Raw genomic sequence first — 26,177 nt, 5'->3', positions numbered from 1 at the left:
GAATTTCAAATGATTTTCAACAGTCGCTTTGTCGTGTCCAGTGTACTAGACAGACTTTAGCTGTTGCGGCGCAGACACAGTGTTACTCACCTATCGAGAAGAAACAAAGCAACCTCGGCGTCAGATCGCAGGCCTTCCACTCCTTGAGTTCTCTCCAGCGCTGGAAAGCTGATCTGATATTTACACGGGTCATACTTCTTGCCTTATTGCCTTAAGCCTTCTTTTGTTCCTCAGATGTTTTCCTCTTTTGTTTTTTATACGTCATCTCTATCTTTCTGTCGCTCGGCTCGGCTAATGTCCGTCCTGTGCACTGAACACTCTCTGTTACGGGGCTGACGAGACATGAGACGTGCGGATCCAAATGCAAGGCTTTATTCATAGACATGGTTAAAGATTCATCAGAAATATCTTAATTTGTGTTCCGAAAATGAACAAAGGTCTTATAGGTTTGGAACGACATGAGGGTGAGTAATTAATGACAGAATTTTATAGTGAACTAACCCTTTAAGTATTTTTTTCTCTTCTTTCCAACTCTGTTTTTTATTATACATTCCCTTTCCTTAGAAGTTTTTTTTTTTTTTTCACTTTCTTTATTCTTTTCTATCTTATATTGTTTCTGTGTCCTGATTTTTTTTCTGGCCAGGTCTCAATAATTGTCTGCATTACACTAAATAACCAGAATATAACAGACAAAATTACTTACAAAACATGTCTTGTAAAAATCAGTAAGGTCCTTTTCAAGGAAGAGTGGAAGGCCGTGGAGAACTGCTGTTCATCGCCCATTGATGTCAGATTTCTGTACAATTATAAAAAAAAAACATATTTAATATCACTCAAAGCACAAGCTTTCAGCATAAAATATAATGAATATCTACTTATTATGTGCAGGGTTTCACAAAACTGCAAAGTATGATTTTTCATTAAGCGCACCTATGTGAATAAGCATATGTTACTATGTGGAAACATGGAATTGGAGAATTTTCATATTCCATAGCTTCCATATTTTAATACATTTTTCAGCAGTTGAGCTCTCTTCATAGCCGTGACAGGACGGGCAGAGAGTTCACAGACGGCCTCCTTGGCCGGAACAGAACATGCAAAGAGTTCACAGACGGCCTCCATAGCCGTGACTGGATGGGCAGAGGGTTCACAGACGGCCTCCATAGCCGTGACAGGACGGGTAGAGAGTTCATAAGTGGATACCACTGACACCTCTGGAGGTTCTGCAGCGGATGCCGCCACCTCTGGAGGTTCTACAGTAGGACCATCAGGAAATAGGGAGAATTCATTAACGGTTCCTTCGACTACGACATGACTTTTTCAAGAGTCTCAGTGGTGGTGTATGCAGCCCATACACTCCATAAAGAATCCCCATTATGGGAAGTGCTACAGACGGGGGAATAGGTTCAGGAACAGGAGGGTTAAAGTGAGTGAGTTTGGGGATACCGGCTGCGCGTATAAAAAATTATATAGGGAATGTGTGATTGATTACAGCTGTGTGCAATCAACTGTGTGTGTGTAATCAGTGCAGTGGATGATGGGAACTGTAGTCCGGGTGAAGTGCAACAGTGGTGTGGTGCAAGAGTCCATAGTAGTGGAAGAGTGACCTCTGGTGGCGAGCAGACGGAAGTTCATGGACCGGATTCGTGACACTCTCCTTACTGCTGATTGGCTGCAAGTTTGTTTTGCTATTGGACCCGAATCAGTTTTCTAAAGCGTTTTTGAAAAATCGCTTACCCCACCTTTAAATGTTTTTGAAAGTAGTCTCATGCTCACCTTGGCTGCATTTATTTGATAAAAAAAAAAAACGTAATATTGTGAAATATTATTACAATTTAAAATAGCTGGTTTCTATTGTAATATATTGTAAAATGTCATTTATTCCTGAGGTCAAAGCTGAATTTTTAGCATCATTACTCCAGTCTTCAGTGTCACATGATCCTTCAGAAATCATTCTAATATGCTGATTTGCTGCTCAAGAAACATTTCTGATTATTATCAATGATGAAAACAGCTGTCCTGCTTAATATTTTTGTGGAAACTTTTTGTGGTGAAATAGTATGTTCAAAAGAACAGAATTTATTTAAAATATAAATCATTTGTAATATTATCTTTACTGTCACTTTTGATCAGTTTAACGCTAATATAATAACGCTTTATACGCTAATAAAAGTATGAATTTCTTTAAAAAAAATCTACTGACCCTAAACCTTTAAACAACAGTGTATGTTGACTGTCACTCTTGGTCCAGTTCAATAATATTGATTATTAAGTGTGGGATTGACAGTGGAGGAGGTGTTGTGAGCGTCAAAAAGAGAAATGCTCAGCTTTATGCAAATCAGAAGCAAAAAAAAAAAGTGTAACTTCAAGAGAAGGTACATCGGTTGTAGCCTATAGTATGTATAAATATCATTAATACACAGTTTTGAACTTGGTTGTGCTGTGTTAGTAGTATTTGGTTAGTATATTTTGTAGACAGAAAGACTGCACACACCAAAATACTAGCAAATAATCAAGTAAGCATTTAGCAGACGCTTAACAAACATGCTGATTTGCAGAAAAGGCCTATTATTACCTAATTTGATGATGCTGAGTTCAAAAAGAGCAATGAAAACTTTCCATCATTTACAGTTTTTTCACAAAATAACAATGAATAATCAATCATGGATATTAATCAGGTTGAATGCACTTATCAAAATAACAAAAACAGTAAAATGTCAAAAAAAGAAGTAGCCTACTCATTTAACTTACAATCTGCAAAGGAGTGGAAAAAGTGGATTATGCATAATAAATCAATGAATCAGAATCAATCATACAAAATCATAAATTGACTGAGAATTGAACAAATAGTTGTAATCTGACTCAGATTCAGACAGGAATCATGTGTTTGTGGCAGTTTTTCTGCTGATTAAGGGATAATACAAGACTTCTTCACCATACAAATGGTTGTCGAGAGCAAAAATGCTACAAAATGCATCACATTTACTGAGAAAGTGTAACATGCTTGAGCAAAACAGACACTATTTTTGGAATCAGCACCCCAAAATGATAACGATTTAATTCATTATTGGATTTCATTCAGGAAATATGATGCAGGGTGGTATTAGAGATCAAAGTACACACTGACACCTTTGTTTCCACTCTTTTGAAACACCTAAATTGTCTCCAAAGCCAAACTTTTTCAACAGCAAACCTGCAGCATTTCAATGCACCCAGTCACCATTCGTGTCCTTTTGCAAGGTCGAGCCATCTGCCAGGTCTCAGATTATTCATATAACTCAATGATTTCATTGTAATCTTGTGTTCCTCTTGGACTCGGTCAGCACGCAGCAGCAGGAGTTTGACAGCAGGTGTCTGATCTGAACTCAGTCACCTCCAGATTTGAGGACAGCCACTCCTTTATTGGCCTTGATTGTCTTTCTAATTCTTCTTTTTCAGCAGAGAGTTTGAAGTTATCAGCACAGCTCACTGCTCGGTCACACACCCCCGGATACACACATTGCATGCACAGTGAGATGATGAAATCCAGGCCAGTTCTCCTGGGCGTGAATCTGGGCTTTATCTGGGAGGCTCATGCGGAGGGATTTAGCGAGTGCCGCATGACGGTGGGGTGATCAATCCCAGCCCTCGTTCTCACTTTCTACTGATGCTTCAATGCAGTGAGCGAGAGAAACTTACATAAGAGAGAACAGACCTCAACAGTACGTATCATCAGAGAGCTTTGGGTCAATTGAAGGAACTGTCTCTTACATTATTGGGCCAGTCTTAACCCTCCTGCTGTGTTGGAGTCAATTTGACCCACACTTGATTTTCAGACTGCTCGACAAACTGGTTAAACGGTTTATTTCTTCATGAAATTTTGTGGATAGTTTTCATTTTGGGTCATGAATGTGCATGCAAAGCTTCGACACATGGATGTGTTTTGGCTAGGCTGTACGAATGTTATGACTTATGTGTTGAAGTCAGATTGACCTCTATTGTTTTCCATGCAAAATCAACACTGTGAAAAACACTAAAGAGTCAGGTAAAAAAACTGAAAACTTTGTCAAACACTAAAATATGAAATACATTATGAAATTTAAGACTCAAAGTAGAAAAATATGTGGGTCAAATGGACCCCTAACAAAATAGAAATAACACAAAAACAAGATAGGAATTATTATTATTTACTTAATTAAAACAAGCTGAAGTGACACAGTTGCTGAACACTTTATCACAGCTTAATTTCACTGTGTTCAGTCCATTTAAATATGCAAAACTGAAGTTTACGTAATCCATTTATGTTAGGACTACATGAATCATTTTTATTGCATTAAATGAAATGCATTGGTGGATTTTTATTTCCCAGCATACTTTGCATAGGACTGAATTTGGAAGGTAAATGCTTGTAACACTCCAAAGAGAAAGGAAAAATTGAAATCGCATCATATGACCCCTTTAAAAGTGTTATTTTATGCAAGCACTTGCCTTAAAAAATTGAGTGAATTCAAATTGATATATTCACTTAATATTACTTACTTAAACTTAGTTAAGTGGATTTTACTCCATTCCGTATGTTAAATTTACTTAAAATCTGAGTGTAAACACTTTTTCTTTTTCAGTCTAGAAGTATCAGTTGCATTGTAACTCCTGGGAAATTTTATAATTTTTGACACATATACAATATGTTTGATTAAAAAAAATAGCTAAAATAGTTATTCATATTTGAATAATTTCATATTTATCAGATTAAAATATCATATGATGTTAGTAGGGCAAGTACAGATCTGAACTAGGCTGAATCAAGGCAGCCAAAAAATAGAAAAACTCATTTATACAGCAAGTGTATGAGTTTTACAGTATATACTGAATGTGTATGTGGACATTCCGTCCCTAAAAGTCTCTAAAAACCATTGACAAGGTTACTAATGTGTCCAGTAGCATCAAAACCGTCCTTCTCATGTTCATCACATCTAAGTGTATTTAAATGAATTTAAGGTTGAGCAGCAAGACTAGAATCCGCTCAGTCTGATTGTTTTGTTGAAAAGGCTTCATTTAATCGCATGGAAAAGTTCTTTAGTTGGAAAAGCCTTTAGTTGCTTTGTTTTGTATCTTTTGACAGCTAGTGGCATACTGGTGATTTGAGCAGAAGAACTGCGTGAGTTAATTCAGTGAAGACGATTCTGGATGTGGTAACCATGGAGATAAACTGATGAGGAGATGGAGGGAAAAGGTGAGGTTTTCCCTCACAGATGCTTCAGTCGTGTTCAATCGATTCCAAGTTCTTGTAGTGTTGTGAGTGGGCATGTGAATACATGTTAATACCATGGTATATTTGATATTCAATATGAAATTATTGATTACCATGTAAGACAACAGAAGGGCTGTGATTAGTTTGGAGGTTTGTGTCAATAAAAGTGAAGAAAATAGCACAGTTTATCACAATATCATATCTGCATGAGCTGAGCTGGAAGATGACAGTATATTCGCTTTTGCTAGATAAAGTAATCGTAGTTAAGTAAGGGTTTGTCTGCAGTTAGACAAATAGTGTGTATTGATTGCGTCTGGCCTGAGGTGAGCGCATGTTAGCGTCTGTTGCTGTGTGCGTTTGTCCCCTGAGAGTGTTATTGGATAGTGACCCGTTCTCTTCCTATTCATGGTCAAACTCATCCTGGATCTTTAATGATAATTCAAAGTGATTTACTGATTTACAAGCTCATGTTTTGTTATAAGTTGTTTTTAGAACAAGTATGCTCTCACTCCCAAATTATTGCTAATGGAAAGAATCTCATTTCTGCAAGACAAATAATTATTATATTTCTTAATTATATTATATTATATTATATTATAATATATATTTTCTCATCTCGTCTCATTTCTTAAACCTGAAAAATTAATGTATTGTATTGTATATTTTCACACACACACACACACATATATATATATATATATAATTTATTATTAAATAAAAAAATCTCATTTCTGTAAGTAGACAAATTCAAGTAATAAATTATATTGTATGTATTGCCTACATATTACATTTAAAAGTGTATATTTACCATTATTATCATATGTATTATTTTATATGTATAATTAATAAATTAACTAAATAATAAAATAAAGTAAAAATATATATATTTTATTATAAAATAAATATTATATTTATTTATTATATATTATATTATAAATATGTACATGGTAGTATTTTTATTTGTTGAATCAATTTAAATGAAAAATATATTATCATATTATAAATAGAATTTATTACACAAAAAAACAAAACCAAGTAAAATATTAAGATGCATTTTGGTAATTGCAATTTCATGGTAAAATGTGCTGCAAATTGCTGAAATAATTGGCTCCCAAATGCAGAATATTTTAAAAGGCTTGATTTTGTACACCTTATTAATTTATTTTATTTTTGATTTTGGGAGTGATTTAGTTTTTTATGGCTTTCACTCTTGCACAATATGACATTGCAAATAAACTTATGAAGGTTACTTTAACCTTCTTTGTATCATCTCATCTTCTGAGGTCTAAGTGCCGTTCCATGTTCTTGTCTCCATATGTCCCTGTGGCACAGATATTACGCTCTCATATTTCACCCTAAAGCTTGACCATTCATATGAGAGGACGTTTTTACAATGACTCTCATCAGTGCTGAGATTCCTGTTACACTGTCAGTTATGGTCGGTGCTCTGAGTTGCTGAAAGATCGCAGGCTGAGAACATTGGACTCGACTTCAATACGTCTATCTGACATTTCAGAGACTGAGAGAGAGCCCTTCATTTGGCAATTAATGAGCTAATGATTTAGAATACTCACAACAACAACAACAACAGCCCACCCAGAATCATCTATTTACCATAGCTGACACGTGGAAATAGTAGATCAATAGATTTTTACATTCCTAAAGAGAATATGAGTAGTGTTTGCCCATGTGGCTGGTTGCTAGGGTGTTGCTATGGCATGCTAGGTGGATGCTCTGTGGTTGCTAGGGTTTTGCTATGTGTTTGGTAGGGTATTCTGGGTGGTTGTAAGGGTGTTTGCCCATGTGGCTGGTTGCTAGGGTGTTGCTATGGCATGCTAGGTGGATGCTCTGTGGTTGCTAGGGTTTTGCTATGTGTTTGGTAGGGTATTCTGGGTGGTTGTAAGGGTGTTTGCCCATGTGGCTGGTTGCTAGAGCGTTGCTATAGTATTCTGTGTGGTTGCTATGACATTTTGGGTGGTTGCTATATTGTTTCTATGGTATTCAGGGTTGAGTTGAATGTTGTTAGGGTATTCTGGGTGGTTGTAAGGGCATTGTTAGGTGGCTGTTTACAGATTTGTGTCTTTCCTGCAAAGGAATTTTTTCTCTAATTTTTATCAACCACTAGGTAAAAATTGTAATTTATATTAGGATTTTTTTTTTCAGGTTCCTTATCTTTGCTATAAGATATCTGCACTAAAAATATCTGAAAGGGTTAATGAATATCTTTGTCTGGTGATGCACAGTAGGGTTGCAGTGGCGGGTGTGTCTGTGAACATGCAGCAGCGCATGTGTTGCCATGGTAACCCCCATAAGCCTGACTCTCGGTGACCCAGTGAAACAGTGTGTGTGTGACTGCAGATGGAAAATGGCTGCATATTACTGCGAGAGGCTGATGAACGCCTGTGTGACATTGATTCTGGATGTGCTAGTAATCAGTTCAGAATCAGCTTACTTCCTGTTTCTTTTCAGGCAGGGCTTTTACAAGGCATTAGGAGTGCAAATTACATCAGGCAAATTATTTTGCACATCTGCAAACTGCATTGTGGTTGTAGCATAAATGGTTATTAAAATGAGGAGTAAAAAAAAACACATCTCTGCATTTCTTCTCTTCTCCAGCTTGTTTCTCATCTAGTTGTCTAATAAATCTGGTATTGTGTATTATGACTATTGTTGGCTCTTTTATTAATTGCTTTGTAAGCCGCTTTTGATAACAGCATCTACTAAATGCATTAATGTATGTATATAATGAATGTGGATTTTCAGATGGTTTATTCTAAACCACTGCAGAAAAGACTGTACAAATGTGAATAATTTTTATTGAAAAGAATGCTTTAATAATGATTACTTTTAAAAGGAGTAATCAGTAATCAGTAATTTGATTACATTTTCAGAGTAACTTGCCCAACACTGCACGAGAGTGCATGTAACCGTGCTCAGATACTGGCAATATAGCGTAGTTACGATTTTGAGCTTAAATTACAGTCAACAATATTACAATCCGTACTACATGAAATATTGTGTTTTTAATAGTGAAGTTCTGGCAATCACAGCTACTAATTTTTAACTTCAAGCTAACATTAATGCATAATTTATTCAAAATTCTAAGCACGCATTTTATGCAGTTTAGGTGTGCAGTTTTGAAGATTTTTGAGTAATTCAAGGCCTCGTTCCCAATACGTTTTCACAGGATGCAATCCATTAAAGATGACCAGCGTATATCTCTGAGCATGTGGACATCAGCTGTCCTACAGACAAATAAACACACCATAAGAACATCTGGAGAGGTGTTTGGGGTCTTGAGGGGTATTATTCTAAGACTCCCATTACATACACACTCTCTGTGTGTGGTAAGGCTGAATGCTGGACGTGTCAGTTTGTCTATCAGTCACGTGCATGACAGACTCCACTGTGCTCGTATCAGAGGGTCTTACTTCACATGTTGTGACCCCTGCTGGATACGTACTGTAACTGCAGAGGTCTTTAGTTTAGCATGTGTGTGATTTTTATTTTTCAGGATGTGAAATGCCAATCAGATGGTGATGTCAACACTATCCACGTACCTTGAAATGACTTTAAAACATTGCAAAGCACAGAACAATGTGAAATGCATGTGTGGGAAACTATTATAACAGCTTCTCTCTGCTGTGGGTGTTTCATGTGGGTGTCAGTGAATTATCACTATTATTAGGTTTCTTCTGTGGCGGTGCAGATCTGTGTGCTGTGCATTGACATGGAATTGCTGATAAACAAGTAAATAAGTAAAGAAAGGTTTTATCTCCATGCAGAGATACCAAAAGAAAAGATATTTATGTTTAATATCTTAATATTCAAACGAAATGAAATGGAGACTTTTGCTTAAAGGAATAGTTCACCAAAAATGAAAAAAATGCTAAATATTTCCCCTCAGTCCATCCAAGATGTATAGATGAGTTTGTTTCTTCATCAGAAATTACATCACTTGCTCAGCAATGGATCCTCTGCAGTGAATGGGTGCCGTCAGAATGAGAGTCCAAACAGCTGATAAAAACATCACAATAATCCACAAGTAATCCACACCACTCCAGTCCATCAGTTAACATCTTATGAAGTGAAAAGCTGCATGTTTGTAAGAAACAAATCCATCATTAAGGTGTTTTAAACCAAATCTGTTCTAATGAAGCAGCAAACTCATCTACATCTTGGATGGCCTGAGGGTGAGTACATTTTCAGCAAATATTTAATTTGATGTGAACTATTCCTTTAATTCTCCTGTCTCTCAAATCAAGCAGTCTAAGTTTCAGAAGGGATCTAAATGCTCAGATTTGCTAAATTACAACAATGTGCAATCCAAATCAGAGATCCCAATATGAACTCCATCAAATTCTTTCTAGAGCAAATGATCTGATCAGCTATCCATTTTATAGCACTATACACTTATTTGTGGTTATTTTTATTACTGAAGACCTTCTAAGAGAACCACCTTGCACGGAAAGTGTGCATGCCTTTTATTAATGTTTCAGGCTTGAGTTGCTGTATTGTGGTTTGAGATACTCACGTAATTTGTTTCCGGTTGTGTGAACATAAATCTAGCGTAGCGTTAGTTCTGGCAGGTCACGTTAGTCAAGCTTGCATTAGCTGATCCCCATCAACCTATGGGAATATGACACCTATCTAAGCATTCATATATAAGGTCCCTCAGTATTATCAGCAGTTTTCGCATTGCTCAATAGCTAATTACCCTTCTCCATCCCCAGCTCCTCCTCTGTCAGTCAGGATTCAGCCTTCTGATTCTCCGTTGAATCAGACTAATTCTAAAATGTGTACATAACATTATTGAACTTTAACGATATCTGCAATACGTTTATGTTGGTTCTGTTCTGTTTACCCTGGGGGGGGGAGTTCTTGCCCAGAACAGAACCATACCGCCAATCCAAACTGTATGCTAATTGTCAATCATCTTTGACGATAATGGTCCTGACAGAACTCACCATCTTACATCTTGATCTAACAGATGCTTTGTGTAAAAGACTCTCTAAAGCACTTTGTTGCATGAAAGTCGGTCCTTTTCCAACACGGTAACACGTGGAGCATTTGTTCGTGCAAAAGCGGTTTGAGGGGACTGAAGTCATTTGATTTATAGTTTGGCTGAAATCTTCATTTAATAATTGCTGAAATGTATTCCTGACACGAGAGTATAAAAGTGAATGATGTGTTACTCATGCACTGCATTAGTCTGAATCCCAGAGTCCAATTATTGAGTATTTAGAAGCTTGTTGCACAAGTAAACTGCAGTCTTTCTGGACTGATGTAGTGACGTTATGTGTTTATCATAATGCCACACAACAGAAATAAATAGTTAATGCACATATGTTCTATTCTGTAGATTTTATTTTACTGAAACAACACCCATTTACTTCCATAACATGATGTATTTTAGACTAAAACAGACTGTACTGAATTTGAGTTTGCACTGCATCTTAAATATTGAAACTTCAAGGTATTGCATTGTGATGAAAAATTATGAGCATGCACATTTTTATAAGGTGCAAATACAGCGTGGATTTAAATGCATTTCTTTTTTTAAATGTAATGTCTTATTCTGAACTTTTATCAAGCCTTAACATACATTAATAGGGCTGTAAAGATGCATCCGTTTGCTATTTGCGGAAACACGCTGTTTACATGTTATGATTATCCGTGTTTAGAGATGATAACCTTGTGGCTGAAGGAATGCGGGCCACACACAGTGTGTTTGGTGTATATATCTTTGTGTGTATGTGTAGACATGGTTGCCGCTGGAGCCACATGAAAGAAGTGAGATGGACAACAAACAATTCGAGCTTCATTTCACTCAGTAACTCGCTCAGAGCTAATATATTCCTGCTTTTCACTGCCCTTATCATGCTCATATGGTGCTCGTCGAGTCTTTCCCCCGCTGGACTCTGGCGTGAATGAAGCAGAAGCTCTCCACATCAAAGGTGAACAGAGATAAATGTGTGCGAATCCTCCGTGTGTATTTGCAGTGAGTTTGCCGATGTGGAAAAGCCATTAACGGGTCTGTCATGGAAAGTTTGTGCGCTCGTCTGGCTTCAGCTGGTTCAGACACATAGCCAGAAGTTTATCTCACCGGTATTTCAGCAGATGTAGGGTGTTGTAAATCTAAAAACTCAAAACACTTTCCATGAAGCTTGTACTGTATATGTAAAGCATTATAAAGGTATTCCCTTTATAAAAACACTGTGGTGATACCATGGTACATTAATAATACTATGGTGCTTTTATACACTGCTGTTCAAAAGTTTGAAGTCAGTAAGATTTTAAAAATATTTTGAAGTCTCTTCTACTGTCTATTAGATCAAAGATAAAGTAATATTGCGAAATATTATTTCAATTTAAAATAACTGTTTTATATTTCAATATATTGTAAAATGTAATTTATTCCTGTGATGCCATTACTCCAGTCTTCAGTGTCACATGATCCTTCAGAAATCATTCTAATATGCTGATTTGCTAAAACATTTCTGATTATTATCAATGTTGAAAACAGTTGAGCTGCTTCATATTTCTGTGGAAACTGTGATACATTTTTCCAGGATTCTTTGATGAATAGAAAGTTCAAAAGAACAGCGTTTATTTGAATAATAATCTTTTGTGACATAATAAATGCCTTTACTGTCACTTTTGATCAATTTAATGCATCCTTGCTAAATAAAAGTATTAATTTCTTAAAAGAAAATCTTATTGACACTGAACTTTTAAATGGTAGTGCATTAACAATGGTACTGAATGATTATAATATTCATCTGCCATGGTTTTTTACAGTAGATGGTACTCCAAAATACCTCAAAAGTATTGTGGCATTACATGTATATATATATATATATATATATATACAGTATATGGATAGTTTCAATGGAGGTGAGTTGGATATATGGGCAAGTTTCATGTAAATGCCCTGCAGTCAGTAAGTGCTGCAGTCAGTGGTCTTCATCAGGTCCAGCAGTACTGCGGCTGTATTTGTCCTCGCTGGACGCTGCTGTACATCTGGATATGATTACAGGCTGCCCGGGAGGTGGTGGTGTTGTCTGTGGAAGGGGGACTCCTGGTCTCAGTCGGATAGTTTCAATGGATGTGAGTTGGATTAAGCGTGAACAAAGACACGATGACTGTGCGTGATTTCATGTGACTCACTGCCGGGAGAGATCAGCAATGAATGAGGGATTCGCTCGTGGGGAGTTTCGCCCTCTGACGACATCTGCATGTCTGAACAGGACCATGTTCTTTTCAAAGTGAGTAAAGGTTCTTTTTTTTTTTTTTTTTTTGCTTTGCAATTATGAAAGGAAAAACGTTTGACAGCAATATGCTTTTTTTTTTTATCGAAAAGACACTGTTCTGTATTCTTTTTTTTTACAAAACTGATATTTTCCGTTCTATATTCTGATTGGATAAGTTGCATTCGAAGCCAGTGTAAATACACCTGTGACCGCACATTATAGTCAATTATTGTATTAATGCATCAAGTTGCAGCCTACAGTTGCTAATGAACTATGTTACTTGGTGTTATTATTATTAAATATAATAGTAATCCTAATATTAAAATAACTACAAACAACATTAAAACAATAACAACAAATAAATAAATGTAATAATTTACGGAACTGTTGTCTTACTGATGAACAGTGTATTTTTAGTATAAATTATATTTATTGCTATTTTGATTTTTTATATTTTCAGTTTTAATTTTAGTTCACGTTTAGTTCATGATTTTGAACTACATTCATTTTTATTTTTTAGTAGTTTTTATTTGATTGTACCTTTACAATTTCATTTTGAATTTAATATTTTATTTTATGTATATTTTATATTTTAATTGTATGTTTATTTATATTTTATTTTAGTTGTTTTACATGCATTATATTTATTTAATAGTTTTAGTTAACAATAACATACACTGCTGATTTTAGTTCACATTTAAGTAATTTTGTTATGTGCTTTTGTCATTTTTTATTAATAATTAAAATTGTATTTACCGTTTAATATAAATATGTTATACTTTATTTTATATTTTTATATGATATTTATTTAATAGTTTTAGTTAACAGTAACAACACTGCTGATGTAAAACAGTGTGTATTAGCCTATTGTATTAATCATATCGTAGTGCATATGCTGTGTAATATGAAAAAAAAGTTCATTAATATTCTCTTCAAAGAAGAAACAGGGTGACTCCTATTAGTTAGAGACAAACACCAACCTGCAAGTGCATGTTCATGTTTACAGAGGTCAAGGTCAAATCTTGAGCAGCTAATTCGGATTTGTAAAGATCTACAAAGGCTTTTCTTCCTTTTGAAGTGGTGCTGTATTTTATTAGTCAGTTTACTGTTGGAGTAACCATGCTTGTTTGAATTGGTCACCTGGAAAATAGCTCAAGACTCAACATGCTCTTTATTGCGTCACTAATGGATTGAATCCTATTTTTCTCCAATATGGGTGTAACTCAAAACATAGTCTCAGCTGATATGAGTGCTGAACGCTGGGAGTTGTCACAAAGCCCCAGATGCCTTTCATATGGACTAAAGTTGGGAGGAGAACATAATTGCTCAATATTTGAAGCCCAACAAAACCTCTCCACCCAATGTCATTTCTCATTCTCAAACTGAGCTGACTAGTTTTCTTCATGTACTGCTCCATTCTTCACATAGACCCCAAAGGACCTGTTATCGGCCCTCTATTCCTCCACACTTGAGATTTTTGTGAGAGTGAAACATGTTGTTTTTGATTGCATAGATTTTACTCAAGCTCCCTGTATTTAGTAGTCACACTTCAGACAAGAGCTTTATCTCAGTATTAGACGAACAAGATCGCCTTTGTCTCTGAGCATCTCATTAGCCAGACTTCTGACTAGTGACATAAAGACTAGTCCATTTACTGAAATAGTATTTTCTTACTATACTCCAAAAAAATCTTTATTTATTTATTTTTACAGTGCACATTACATGTAATTTTAGAGTAAAATAATGTCAAATATATGTTTTTTTGTTTGTAAAAAATATGAATGACTGTATAAATAATGGTGAAAAACAGTAAAAGGTCAGTAATGAAAAAAAAAATCTTAAAATATACAGTAAAACTACAGTGAATTACAGGAATTAAATACAGGATTACTTAATGGAAAATAGGATTCATAATAAAAAACTCTTTGTAATCTTTACAGAAAAATACTGTAACCATTGTAAACTAGGTTGTTTTGTGTTGCCTTTTCTGTTGTTTAATTAATGTTTATTGCATTACTTTATTTTTGTCGTGTGTGTTAACCTGGTATTTTGTGTTTGTGTGTCTGTGCACCATCTATTTGCGATTATTGGCCAAGTTTTATGGACTGATTTATCAAGTGGTTTTCTAATTTACCACTTGTATTATTATCATGATAATTATCAGTACATATTAAGGTAAAAAAAAACAGACTTTGATACTTCAAGTAGATTGGTATATTAACATTAAATCATTTAATGCAATATATGGCTTGTAATAATGGTTGTAAAATATACAGGCACAAATATGCCATCTCATAATATCCAAAGCATTGTCATCGTCACATTGAATTTCTGGCACCCATCTGCTGTTTCTTTACCATAAATTGAACAGGATATTTTTTACAGTGTGCACTTTAAAGCTACTAAAGAAACTAGCTGTATTTCTTAGGTTGTCGTCTGTTTCCATTTCAAACTCGTACCTTTTGGGCTGTGTTTTCTCGGCGGCTGTGATGAATGATTTCCTGAGTTATTTGGCGGTTTCCACTGAATGTTCAAATGAGATTGATGGCACCGTTGCCTATTCTGGAGACCACAGCGGTTCTCATGAAACGTCCCTCAACCCAATATAGAGACAGCGAGCGTTTCCTGAGAGAGGGAACAGAGCAGGACTTTATTACTGAGAGTGAGTCTGATGAAGCAAAGCTTCCCTCGGCCCTGTTCTGTTCTCAGACGTCAGTCACAGCGTTTGTGTGAACAGCCTCAGCTTGTGTCTGTGTGTTTGAGGTTGAGCTGTATATGCACTGTCTGCAGTGTTTTTTTGTTTTTTTTAGCATTTTTTGTACACTACAGTATTATAGTGTTTATTAATATTTTGAATTTTTAACTTTTATTTTTACTTCTTCAGGTTTATTTGAATTTTAGTATGTTTTAGAATTTTTTTCATATGCTCTATATACGCTACACTTTCATTCTATTTTTTTTTTTTTTGCTTAATATTTTAGCTTTAATTTATTTTTTTAGTAATTTAAGTACTTCAACTTTTAATTCAGTTAGTTGCCACATCAACATTTCTCATTTTTGCTCTTTTTAACGTTTTTCTTTTTTATCCTATTGTATTTTTTATTTTTACTTCTTCAGGTTTATTTGAATTTTAGTATGTTTTAGAAATTTTTTCATATGCTCTATATACGCTACACTTTCATTCTATTTTTTTTTTTTGCTTAATATTTTAGCTTTAATTTCTTTTTTTAGTAATTTAAGTACTTCAACTTTTAATTCAGTTAGTTGCCACATCAACATTTCTCATTTTTGCTCTTTTTAACGTTTTTCTTATTTATCTAGCATATTGTATTTTTTTTCAACCTTTTCAATTAATGACCATTTTTTATAGTTTTATGACTTTTTTATGACTTACAGTTGAAAAGCATATATGTTTTTATAGTTTTTTTTAATATCTTAGCTTTAATTTATTTTTATTTCAGTTTTGCTTTTAGTAATTGTAGTACTTTTATGTCAGTTAGATAGCAAGACAACATTCCAAATTTTCACACATTTTTTCATGTTTTTCTCAGAGTGATTTAATATTTATATTGTATTTTATTTTTAAAAAAAATTGTTTTTGTCTTTATATTTTAGCTTTAATTTATTTTTATTATTGTATTTATATTATTTTTATTTTATTATTTTATTTATATATTTTTATTTTTGTAATTTTATTTATCAGTTTTAGTTTTCGTGATTTTAATGCAAACGTTTTTACATTTTTCTTAAAGTTATCTAATATTTATGTTGTATTTTAATGCAATTTAAATTTGAAGTAATTTAACGTTTTTTACCAATTAACGAAAATATTTTTAATAGAAGTAGAGAAAAAACTCTCAAAAATAGAGTTTTGCACATGGTGGCACTCCAGAAAATGTAAAAGTCTAGTTGTCAACTTATTCTTTGGTCTTCTCATTATGCAATATTTCAGCATGGTAATCACAATTTCCGTTCAAATGAGAATAAAACTAGCTGACACAGACTTCGGCCGACTTTTGGCTCCAGTGCGCCACCATTACATTTCAAACGGGTGGAAATAGAAACTGATGTGGAAAAGAAAAGCATTAAGAAATGTCTTTGCGGGAGTCGTCTCTAACCGTTGAGACATGTAGGCAAGTCCATTCTCTCCCCTCTGTGCCACACAACCTGTAATTAGCACAAATTGCTGGCTCCTTAAGTTGTTCTTCCGAACACCAACAAGCCATTTTTGACCTCTGATCCTTTGGCACCCATAATTCCCTTTTCCATCTTTTGCTGAGTCGGAAACCACAAAGTACTTTGCAGATAGAAACAGACGGACAGAGATCTACAGTGATCATGACTCAGGTTCATTTCTAACATCCCACGTGTATCATTTGCTTAAAGGTTCTTCAGTGGCTCTTTGAAGCACCTTCGGTTCAGAAAGAACCTTCTTCTGGTCCAAAATCACTGTATAGGGTTCTTGAGATGAGCAAAAGACAATCATCTCCTTCAGTATTTTTCTTGTTTCATTTAAAAAATATCTCAACCCTGTCCTTAACCCTTAAATGCAAGAATTATAAAATTACTGAACAATAAAAACTGTAATGTTTTTAAAGAATTAATTACCATTTTAAGAGTTAAGAATTGTATTCATTTTTCTGTTCACTTCCTCTTCATCTTTTTACTTTTAATTACGGATAAAATCATTCATAATCTTTTTTTCTAAACTTTTATTTTGAGTTAGTTCCTCATCTGTTTACTACATCATCTTGTTTTTTATCAACAATGTCATTATCACATCCTTTTTTAGTTTTTTCGTTTTCATTTTTTATTTTGTGAAAGTTAAACACCCATTTACTTTACAGTTTTTTAAAGAATTTATTTATTTATGCATGTATGTATCTATTTTTGTTGTTTTTGTTTTTACTTTTTTTATTTTGCAAAAGTTAAATGTCCATTTACTTCACTTATGTTTTTAGTTATTAAGAATATAATTATTCCCAATCTTTTTTCATCTTTATTTTACATATTGTATTGTACAGCTTCTCAATGTGTCATTGAGTTAAAGTCGTAATAAACAGAAAACACAATGCCATAAAGAGGACAGTTTGGAGAGGAAAGTTTTTAAATGTGCAGATCTTGCACAGCATTTGCGTTCACATACATATGTATGTTTCAGGCCTAAATCACATCTTTGTCATGCAAGACTGAAGATGAATCATTATGATCCTATAGTGTGGCTTTCCCTCTTTCACAGCAGATGGACAAACCCCAAAGCCGTAGCGTTTGCCAGAAAAACCCATTCGTAGTTACTGCACTGATGCTCTGCCATTCATAAACTCACTGACCTTAAGTACAATACAGTTATTTTAAACCTCTCCGGTCGCTACCCATCATTCTGTTTTGCATCTACATCCCTTCCAATGTTTTTTGGGAAGTAAACGCAAGCCTGCTCCAGAGCCAGAACCGAGCTTGTGTGGTCATATGGTGAAGACATCTGTGCCATTACGAGATCCTGCGGTCTGTTCCTGGGTCAGGTAATGGAGCATGAAAGTGACAAATGATTTCTCTCTATACCATCTCAGTTGTTTCTCCTTGACAATGCTGAGATGAAATTGAGATCAAATAATGCTACTCAGATCTTTCTCCTGAGAAAAGGATTTCAGTTTCAGAAGAGGTTTGCTCTGAATTCTAGGGAAGCTTAATTCCAGCATGGAATACAAAAATTTTACGAATATTAGTCACTTTTTATCTACACTTCTGACTTTTTTCCTTACAGTTCTAAGAATTGAGATATAAACTTGCAATTCTGAGAAGAAAAGTCAGAATTGTGAAACATAAGTCACAGTTGACAGAAAAAAATGTCAGAATTGTGAGGTAAAAAGTCGTAATTACAATTTTTGAAAAACTTCTGCGGCAATCAAAAACAGAATTGTGAGATTTAAACTCAGAATTCCGAGAGTGAGATGTAAACTTATGATTATGAGTTTAGAACTTGCAATTGCGAGATATAAACACAATTCTGAGAAGACAAATCTGATTTGTGAGATAAAAAGTTGCAATTATGTTTTTTTTTTTTTTTTTTAATTCAGCAATGGAAACAATAAAAACTCAGAAATCAGATTTTAAAAAGTCAAAATTGCGAGTTGTAAACTTGCAATAATGAGGAAAAAAAAGTCAGAATTGTGAGATGTAAACTCAAAATTACGTTTTTTATAACTTGCAATTCTGAGATAAAAACGTGCAATTCTGAGGAAAAAAAGCATGACTTATGAGATATAAACTTGCAGTTATGAGGAAAAAGTCAGAATTGTGAGATTTAAAAAAAATATTGCAATTACGTTTGTAATATTTTTATTTGCTGACGGAAATGAACTTCCATAGAAATCAAAAGTGAGGGTAAACTCGCTAATTTCTTCAGTCCAGATCTAATCTTTCTATTGATTCATTTGTGTCTCATTGTTATTCCTCCAAAGGAATTTGAGAAGAGACACCTGAAACAAACTTGATTCTTCAATGAATCATAACTAATAGTAAGAAAGTGCAAACTCTGAGCAATAATGTATGTCCTGGGTGTGGTACTGTGCTATTTACTTCTTTCTTGCATGATTCAGGCTTTCCTTGTTTCTTCTAACCGTCTTCATCTCCTCTCTGTGTGTGTGCAGTTGGGACGCGAGCAGCTCCATCAGCAGCGGTTTGAGTGATGGTTCTGATAACCTGAGCTCAGAGGAGCTCAACGCCAGCTCGTCTCTCAACTCCCTCCCCACCACACCTGTCGGCTCGCGACGCAACTCCTCCGCCATGGTAAGCAGCTCAGAGACCAGTAATGCACAGATCACTGTTTTTGTGCACGGAGTGATTTGGGTCTTGTTCTTGAACGTTGCTTATTTGGATTTAGTGTGACTTGGCATAAATATCTACTGGAATAGGCTAGTTAATATATTTGAGACATCATATATTTTGCACAAACAACATGATTAAATGTTCCAAATGGGGTTAGATTCAACTTTACATTGCAACTGTTGTAAAACATGCTGACAGTGGAAGTCTATGGAGCAGCACACCTCACTGCAGCTGTTAGATATGAGTGAATGTCATGCTTTTTTCTGTTTGATTTTACAAACTTAGGGATAAGAAATGTTTTTCTATGGTAGGAAAATATCCAGAACTCATCTAAATAACCAGGTCAGTCATGTTCCTAGAACAGGACTCTGGTCTGTGGTTTAGATCAATCTAGATCAATCTACAACTAGAAATTTTGCAACAATTTGAATATGACGTTGGCCATATTCTGTCCATGAGTTAGAAATTTGACATGCTGTTGGTATGATTTTTTTTGTTGTAAATTCTTACTTTTATTCAGCAAGGATGCATTAAATTGATCAAAAGTGACAGTAAAGACATTTATTATGTTTCAAAAGATTTCTATTGCAAATGAATGCTGTGCTTTTCAACATTCTATTAATCACCGAATTCTGAAAATACAAAAAATGTCACTGTTTCCACAAATTATGAAGCAGCACAACTGTTTTCAACATTGATAATAATAAGAAATGTTTTTGAGCAGCAGATCAGCATATTAGAATGATTTCTGAAGGATCATGTGACACTGAAGACTGGAGTAATGATGCTGGAAATTCAGCTGCAGATCACAGCAATACATTACATGTTACAGTATATTCAACTAGAATGTAGTAATATTTAACAATATTTTTTGTTTTTACTCTATTTTGGATCGAATAAATGCAGCCTTGGTGAGCAGAAGAGATTTCTTTTAAAAAATTTATAAAATCTTACCAACCCTTTTTACTTAAAGGGATAGTTCACCCAAAAATGAAAATTCTGTCATTAATTAATTATATTAATTACTCACCCTCATGTCGTTCCAAACCCAGAACTTCGTTAAAATAGTCTATGTGACATCAGTGGTTCAACAGTAATGTTATGAAGCTACGAGAATACTTTTCATTTTTGGCTGAACTAACGCTTTAACTAATCATATGGATATGAGTTTTTTCTAAAATGAAATATGAACATGCAGCCACTGCTTAAAAACTAAAACTGGATGCAGACACCAAGGCACATATTAAAATGGCTTCCATCTCTGTTTTTTGACATTGTTTTTCAGTTCCTTCTCTGGTAAACACTGACATAAGATAACCTCTGAGGATTTGTTTTGTGTCGAGACGAGAACGCGAGACGTCTTGACAGTTTCCGGCTCTAGTTTCAGGCTGTGGTTTGGTGTTTGTGTCATCTTCAATTTAACGTGTCTCTGGTTTGGTAGTCTGGTGGTTTTCACTAGAGTGTTATATGGATGGCCTGAACATTTCTACAGCTGATAAAAAAGTTAAACAGTTTTTGTTCGTGGGTCTATTTTTGTCACTCTAAGCTGATAATGTTATAGAAGCATCACAAATAATGATTACAAATAATGCAGCACAACCATAGTATGAGACTCAGGCATATCACATTCACCTAGAGAACCGGGAGAGCCAGTACTTCCTTTAAACCAGCTTAAAAGCCTGGCTTTGATTTTCTTGGATGAATTAAGAGCAGCTGGTTCCTATTGGGCACGTCATTTGCTCGTTTGAAGCACTTGCTATCAGTTCACCATGAAATCAAACCTTTGTTTTCCTCGTCATTAAAGACGCAAATGTTAATTCTCAGGCTCATACAGACAAAAAGGGGAACAATATGACTTGATAGACTTTCTGTTGCTATGGTAACATCATCATAGAATGGCTACATGAAATTTTGAAGATATTTTCAATGTGCCATCTGGATGGTGCAAAAAGAGAAATGTCATATTCTCGGCATTGGCAAATGCTTCCATTGCGATGTCCAACATTTTTATCCACAAATGGCATGTTATATATATATATATATATATATAATGCAAAGTTATTTCTAACTGAGTAATGTGCTCTGTTTCTTTCATGTTTACTTCATTATTGAAGTAAAACTGTACCCATAAAAAAGTATCACAGAATCCAAGTGTGAATGTGGGAAAGTCTTTTAGAGTAAGATTCCCTGAGCTTCATTTTTTTTCTTCTTGAACTCTCGTATTAATCTTTATGTTTTACAGCCGACACAGAGGATGGCTTTGGATTGCGGTTATTACTTTCTAGATAACAGAAACGTGCGCCGCCACGGAGGCAGCCATCAGCGTCGGCGCCATCTTACTAAAAGCATACATTCATAGTGTGTTTGTGTATTTCAGTGTGTAATATGAGGCCAAGTCATAAAGTATAGAATATAAATATATAAATAAATAAATAAAATGCTTTGTTTGGGGTCAGTAAGGTTTTTAAATGTTTTTGAAAGAAGTCTCTTCTGCTCGCCAAGGCTGTATGCATTTGATGAAAACGCCAATGAAAACAATAATATTGTGAAATATTATTACAATTTAAAATAACCTTTTCTTTGTGAATATATATTAAAATGTAATTTATTTCTGTGATCTGCAGCTGAATTTTCAGCATCATTACTCCAGTCTTCAGTGTCACATGATCCTTCAGAAATCATTCTAATATTCTGCTGCTCAAGAAACATTTCTGATTATTATCAATGTTAAAAACAATTGAGCTGCTTCATATTTTTGTGGAAAACTATTTTTCAGGATTTATTTATGAATAGGAAGTTTAAAAGAACAGCATATATTTGAAATAGAATCTTTTGTAACATTATAAATGTCTTTACTGTCACTTTGGATCAATATAATGCATCCTTACTGAATACAATTTAGAATAGTATGGTCTCTCATATGAAATCTCATCTTCTAACAGATGTCCTGTACTCTGTGTGTGTTTAGTTGCGGACGGATGCAGAGAAGCGCTCTCTGGTGGAGAGTGGACTGGCGTGGTATAGCGAGGACAGTAAGTCTTTACGGAAGGCTGATGGAGTTTATGACACGGGCAGCTTAAAATCAGAGCCTTCCAGCAAGTGGAGGAAAACCCGGCTGCCGGATGGTTCTCCGCAGGACAAGACGGGAAAAGGAGAATTGAAGAAACCTCAGAGTTTCGGACAACCTGGGAGCTACAAAAAGGGCCGCAATCCTCCTGTGGGCGTCACCTCACCCATCACACACACTTCGCAAAGTGTGCTAAAAGTAGCAGGTATTTCTTTTATTTAATTTTTTAAAGAATTTTTGTTTTGGTATTTTATTTTGTATTTAATTTGATTTTATATATATATATATATATAAAATTAAATTAAATTAAATACAAAATAAAATAACAAAATAAAAACATAAATAACAAGAAATTAAATATAAAATAAAACAAAAAATAAAATAAAATAAAATTATATATATATAATTTTATTTTGTTATTTATATATTTTTGTTTAGTATTTTGTTATTTTTTGTATATTTATATTTATTATGTGTGTATGTGTGTGTGCTAATGCTTTGACATAATCAGACTGTATATTTGGATATATTTTAGACATAAACTCATTAGGGGGACCTGTTGGCAGCAAAACAAAAACTTTTTGTTCTCCAAACATGCATCTTCACTTTGTCATCCAGCATGCAGCTCCAGAAGGATTATATATTAATGGTAATATATCATGAGCTGGAAATGAATCAGCTGGACAAACTTAGGTTGTTTATATTACTGCTGTCATCCATAACCTGTCGTAAATGAAGACCATGTGCAATACAGAGACTGGTGAAGTGTCTCTTCAGCAAATATCAAACCGATGACTCGTGTGGAAACTGTAAAAGAACCACATGAGTCTTAACTTCAGTAGTTTAAAGTTCTGTCCTCATTGGCTCACCCTCATATCAATCCACATTAAGCTTTTCTATACAGTGACCAGGGCCTCAAAAATAAACAGTAACGAACCATAAACGGACCATAAAAGAAGTCCATATGACTCGAGCCCTATATTCAGAGTCATCTGAAGTCATATGATAGATTTCTGTGAGATTTAAGTCATTATCCACTAAAAAAAATCCTCCTTTCTGCTGTATCTCTCAAACCTCATTAAGTCATGCTGCTTTGGTATTACATGAGGATGCATAAATCATGGTGAATTATTCCATTAACTCTTCTTCACTATGTTTTTGACTTTCCTCAAATGCCTGAGCACATTTCTTGAGAGAGAAGCCTGTCAGGTTTATCTTTTCACCATCTTGCTGCAGATGCACCAGTAGGCAGCCTTACCTTTCTATGCTGGATCCATAGTTTACAATGACATTTAAATGTCAGGGGTCCATTGTACTTAGAAGAAAACCAGCAGCTGTATGGCACCATATGGCATTTTACTTTGTCATACTGCCATCCTGTTATAAAAGTACCCTCACAAATGGCAAAAACATAATCATCAGTTTAAGGAATAAAAAACATAGTGGTCATAGCACTGAATAAAACAGTTGGTTTCTACTGTTTTTGGGTTGTGTGGTCACTTTGAAGTAAAATTACACTCTCTATATAAAGAAATGAATACTTTCAGTCAGCAAGGACGCATTAAATTGATCAAAAGTGACACTAAAGGCATTTATTTATTAATGTTACAAAAGATTCTATTGCTTTTTCAAATTAATTCTGTTCTTTTGAACCTTCTATTCATCAAAGAATCCTGAAAAATAAAATGTATCACAGTTTCCACAAAAATATGAAGCAGCACAACTGTTTTCAGCATTGATAATAATCAGAAATGTTTCTTGAGCAACAAATCAGCATATTAGAATGATTTCTGAAGGATCATGTGACACTGAAGACTGGAGGAATGATGCTGAAAATGCAGCTTTACATCACAGGAATAAATTACATTTAAGAATCAAATAAATGCAGCCTTGGTGAGCCTACGAGACTTCAGTAAGAACAAAACCGTATTATGTATGTAAAAAAAAAAAAGCGTACTGAGCACACTATACATACTATATACTGCAGAAATCATAAGAGTAAGTATGTACTATGCACTATGTAGTAGTATGTAGCTACTCAACTAAAATCTGGCAAGCATAAAGTTTTCATTTTAAACACTATATCAGCTGCTTTATCATTCCAAAACTAACAAATGTGTTTTTAAAACTATTTTACATGAAAAGTGTGCTTGAGCTATCGCAGAATGTGAAAGTGGAAAAATTGAAATTGTATCCAAAAATAAATCATAGACAATAAGCAGGCATGTTTTCAGGCATTTCCCAGCATGCCACGCTCAGATAATGCTCTCCGCTTGAGGATAGTTTATCTGTAGGCACTTTGAGAGCTTCTGTCATTAGTGTTCGTTCAGTGATTAAAGCATCATAGAAACTCATCTATTAGTAATTAGTCCTCCAAACGTCATTGAACCTCGTTAGTTCACATATTCTTGCTTGCTATTTTGGATTGTAGTATGCTTAAGTCACGCGTGCTGGTGTTTAGATGTAGGCCGAGACGCTCTTTATCTTTGAAGTGTCTCTAATTCAATGCAGATGGCTGCTTGCCCTCGTCTTCATCAGCGATGACTCACATATTGTAGGTTTAGGCCACAGAACCTTAATCATGGCTTCAATCGGGTCCGCTCCATGACTTCATCTGATGTCATAGCCCCAAGGCTTTCACCTTTCTAATGATACGTCTCTGCGTGTCATCCTGGTGTTGGTCATTATCAGTGATTCAGCTTTGTGTTTGAAAGGAAATGAAACTTTATTCACGATGAGGTTGATGTGGTAAGTTCCCACAGAAAAGTACTGCGGTGGTGCCATGGCATCGTGATGGTATTGGATGGGAATAGCATGGTATTGCAAGGAGCTGAATTATTACCGTAATCATTTATGTGGTTTATACATGATATTTCAAGGTATGTCAATAAATGCCGTGGGTTATGTCTAAAAACATATGGGATTTCCATCCTAGAGGAAGATTTTTTGCTCACAAATTGCTTTTCGTATTTCAGAATAATTACGGTAATGGAGTATGAACATCCCAAGCTTTCTGGGTTTTGGCTTTCATTGGGATTTGTGTTTAAAACTATGTTTTAAAAGATAAATAGTGTTGTTTTTGTTAACTAAAGCAAAAACTATTACATGTAGTTACATTTACATTTAGTCATTTAGCAGACGCTTTTATCCTGATGAGGACAATGGAAGCAATCAAAATCAACAAGAGAGCAATGATATGCAAGTGCTATAACAAGTTATATAGTTAAAGTTTTAGCAATTTTGTTGATTTTTTTTTGTTGTTGTTTTTTTTAAATATACATCTATACATTTTTATAATTTTTTTAGTTCTACAATTTTTTATAAAACTAAATTAAAATGAGAAATGTTTGCTTTGCAACTAGCTGAAATTATTTTATATATTTTTTATTACAGTTATTAGAATGTTTTTATTTAAATGAATAATTAAATAACAAATTATTTATTAAATAATTTTAATAAAGTTTGGGTTTTAGTTAACTATAATAACCCTGGTTGAAATAAAACTGATATAAAATAAAATATGAATATTAGATGGAAAACTTAAACTCAAACACCTGAATGAAAATTGAAAAAGTTGAAATAATAGAATAGAATAGAAATAGAAATAAAGCTAAATAGAAATGTTTTTTAAAAGTATAGAAATTATTAAAACTTACAAACTAAAATTAAAACAGAATATATAAATAAAAGGCCAATTAAAACATTGATAAACACCTTAAAGCTTATAAATAATACTAAAATAATATTTCAACAAATAAAACAACTCAACGTTTTTAATTTTGAAGAGATTTGATAAAGATTT

General features: G+C 34.4%; 1 protein-coding gene across 1 annotated transcript in view; it reads left to right on the top strand.

Annotated features, from left to right (window-relative positions):
- Positions 1–26,177, top strand: part of LOC107744397 (neuron navigator 1-like) — a 69,590-nt gene that overhangs the window by 23,221 nt on the left and 20,192 nt on the right. The window contains exons 6-7 of the mRNA XM_016558024.1: positions 19,131–19,269; positions 22,277–22,580. Of these exons, the coding sequence (XP_016413510.1) occupies positions 19,131–19,269; positions 22,277–22,580 (443 nt within the window). The remainder of the gene's footprint in view (positions 1–19,130; positions 19,270–22,276; positions 22,581–26,177) is intronic.

Source organism: Sinocyclocheilus rhinocerous, unplaced genomic scaffold, assembly GCF_001515625.1.
Source record: "Sinocyclocheilus rhinocerous isolate Xijiao unplaced genomic scaffold, SAMN03320098_v1.1 scaffold1488, whole genome shotgun sequence".
NCBI classification, from domain to species: Eukaryota; Metazoa; Chordata; class Actinopteri; order Cypriniformes; family Cyprinidae; genus Sinocyclocheilus; species Sinocyclocheilus rhinocerous.
Note: the sequence above shows the minus strand (reverse complement) of the source record. Positions and strands in the feature narration are given on the sequence as shown.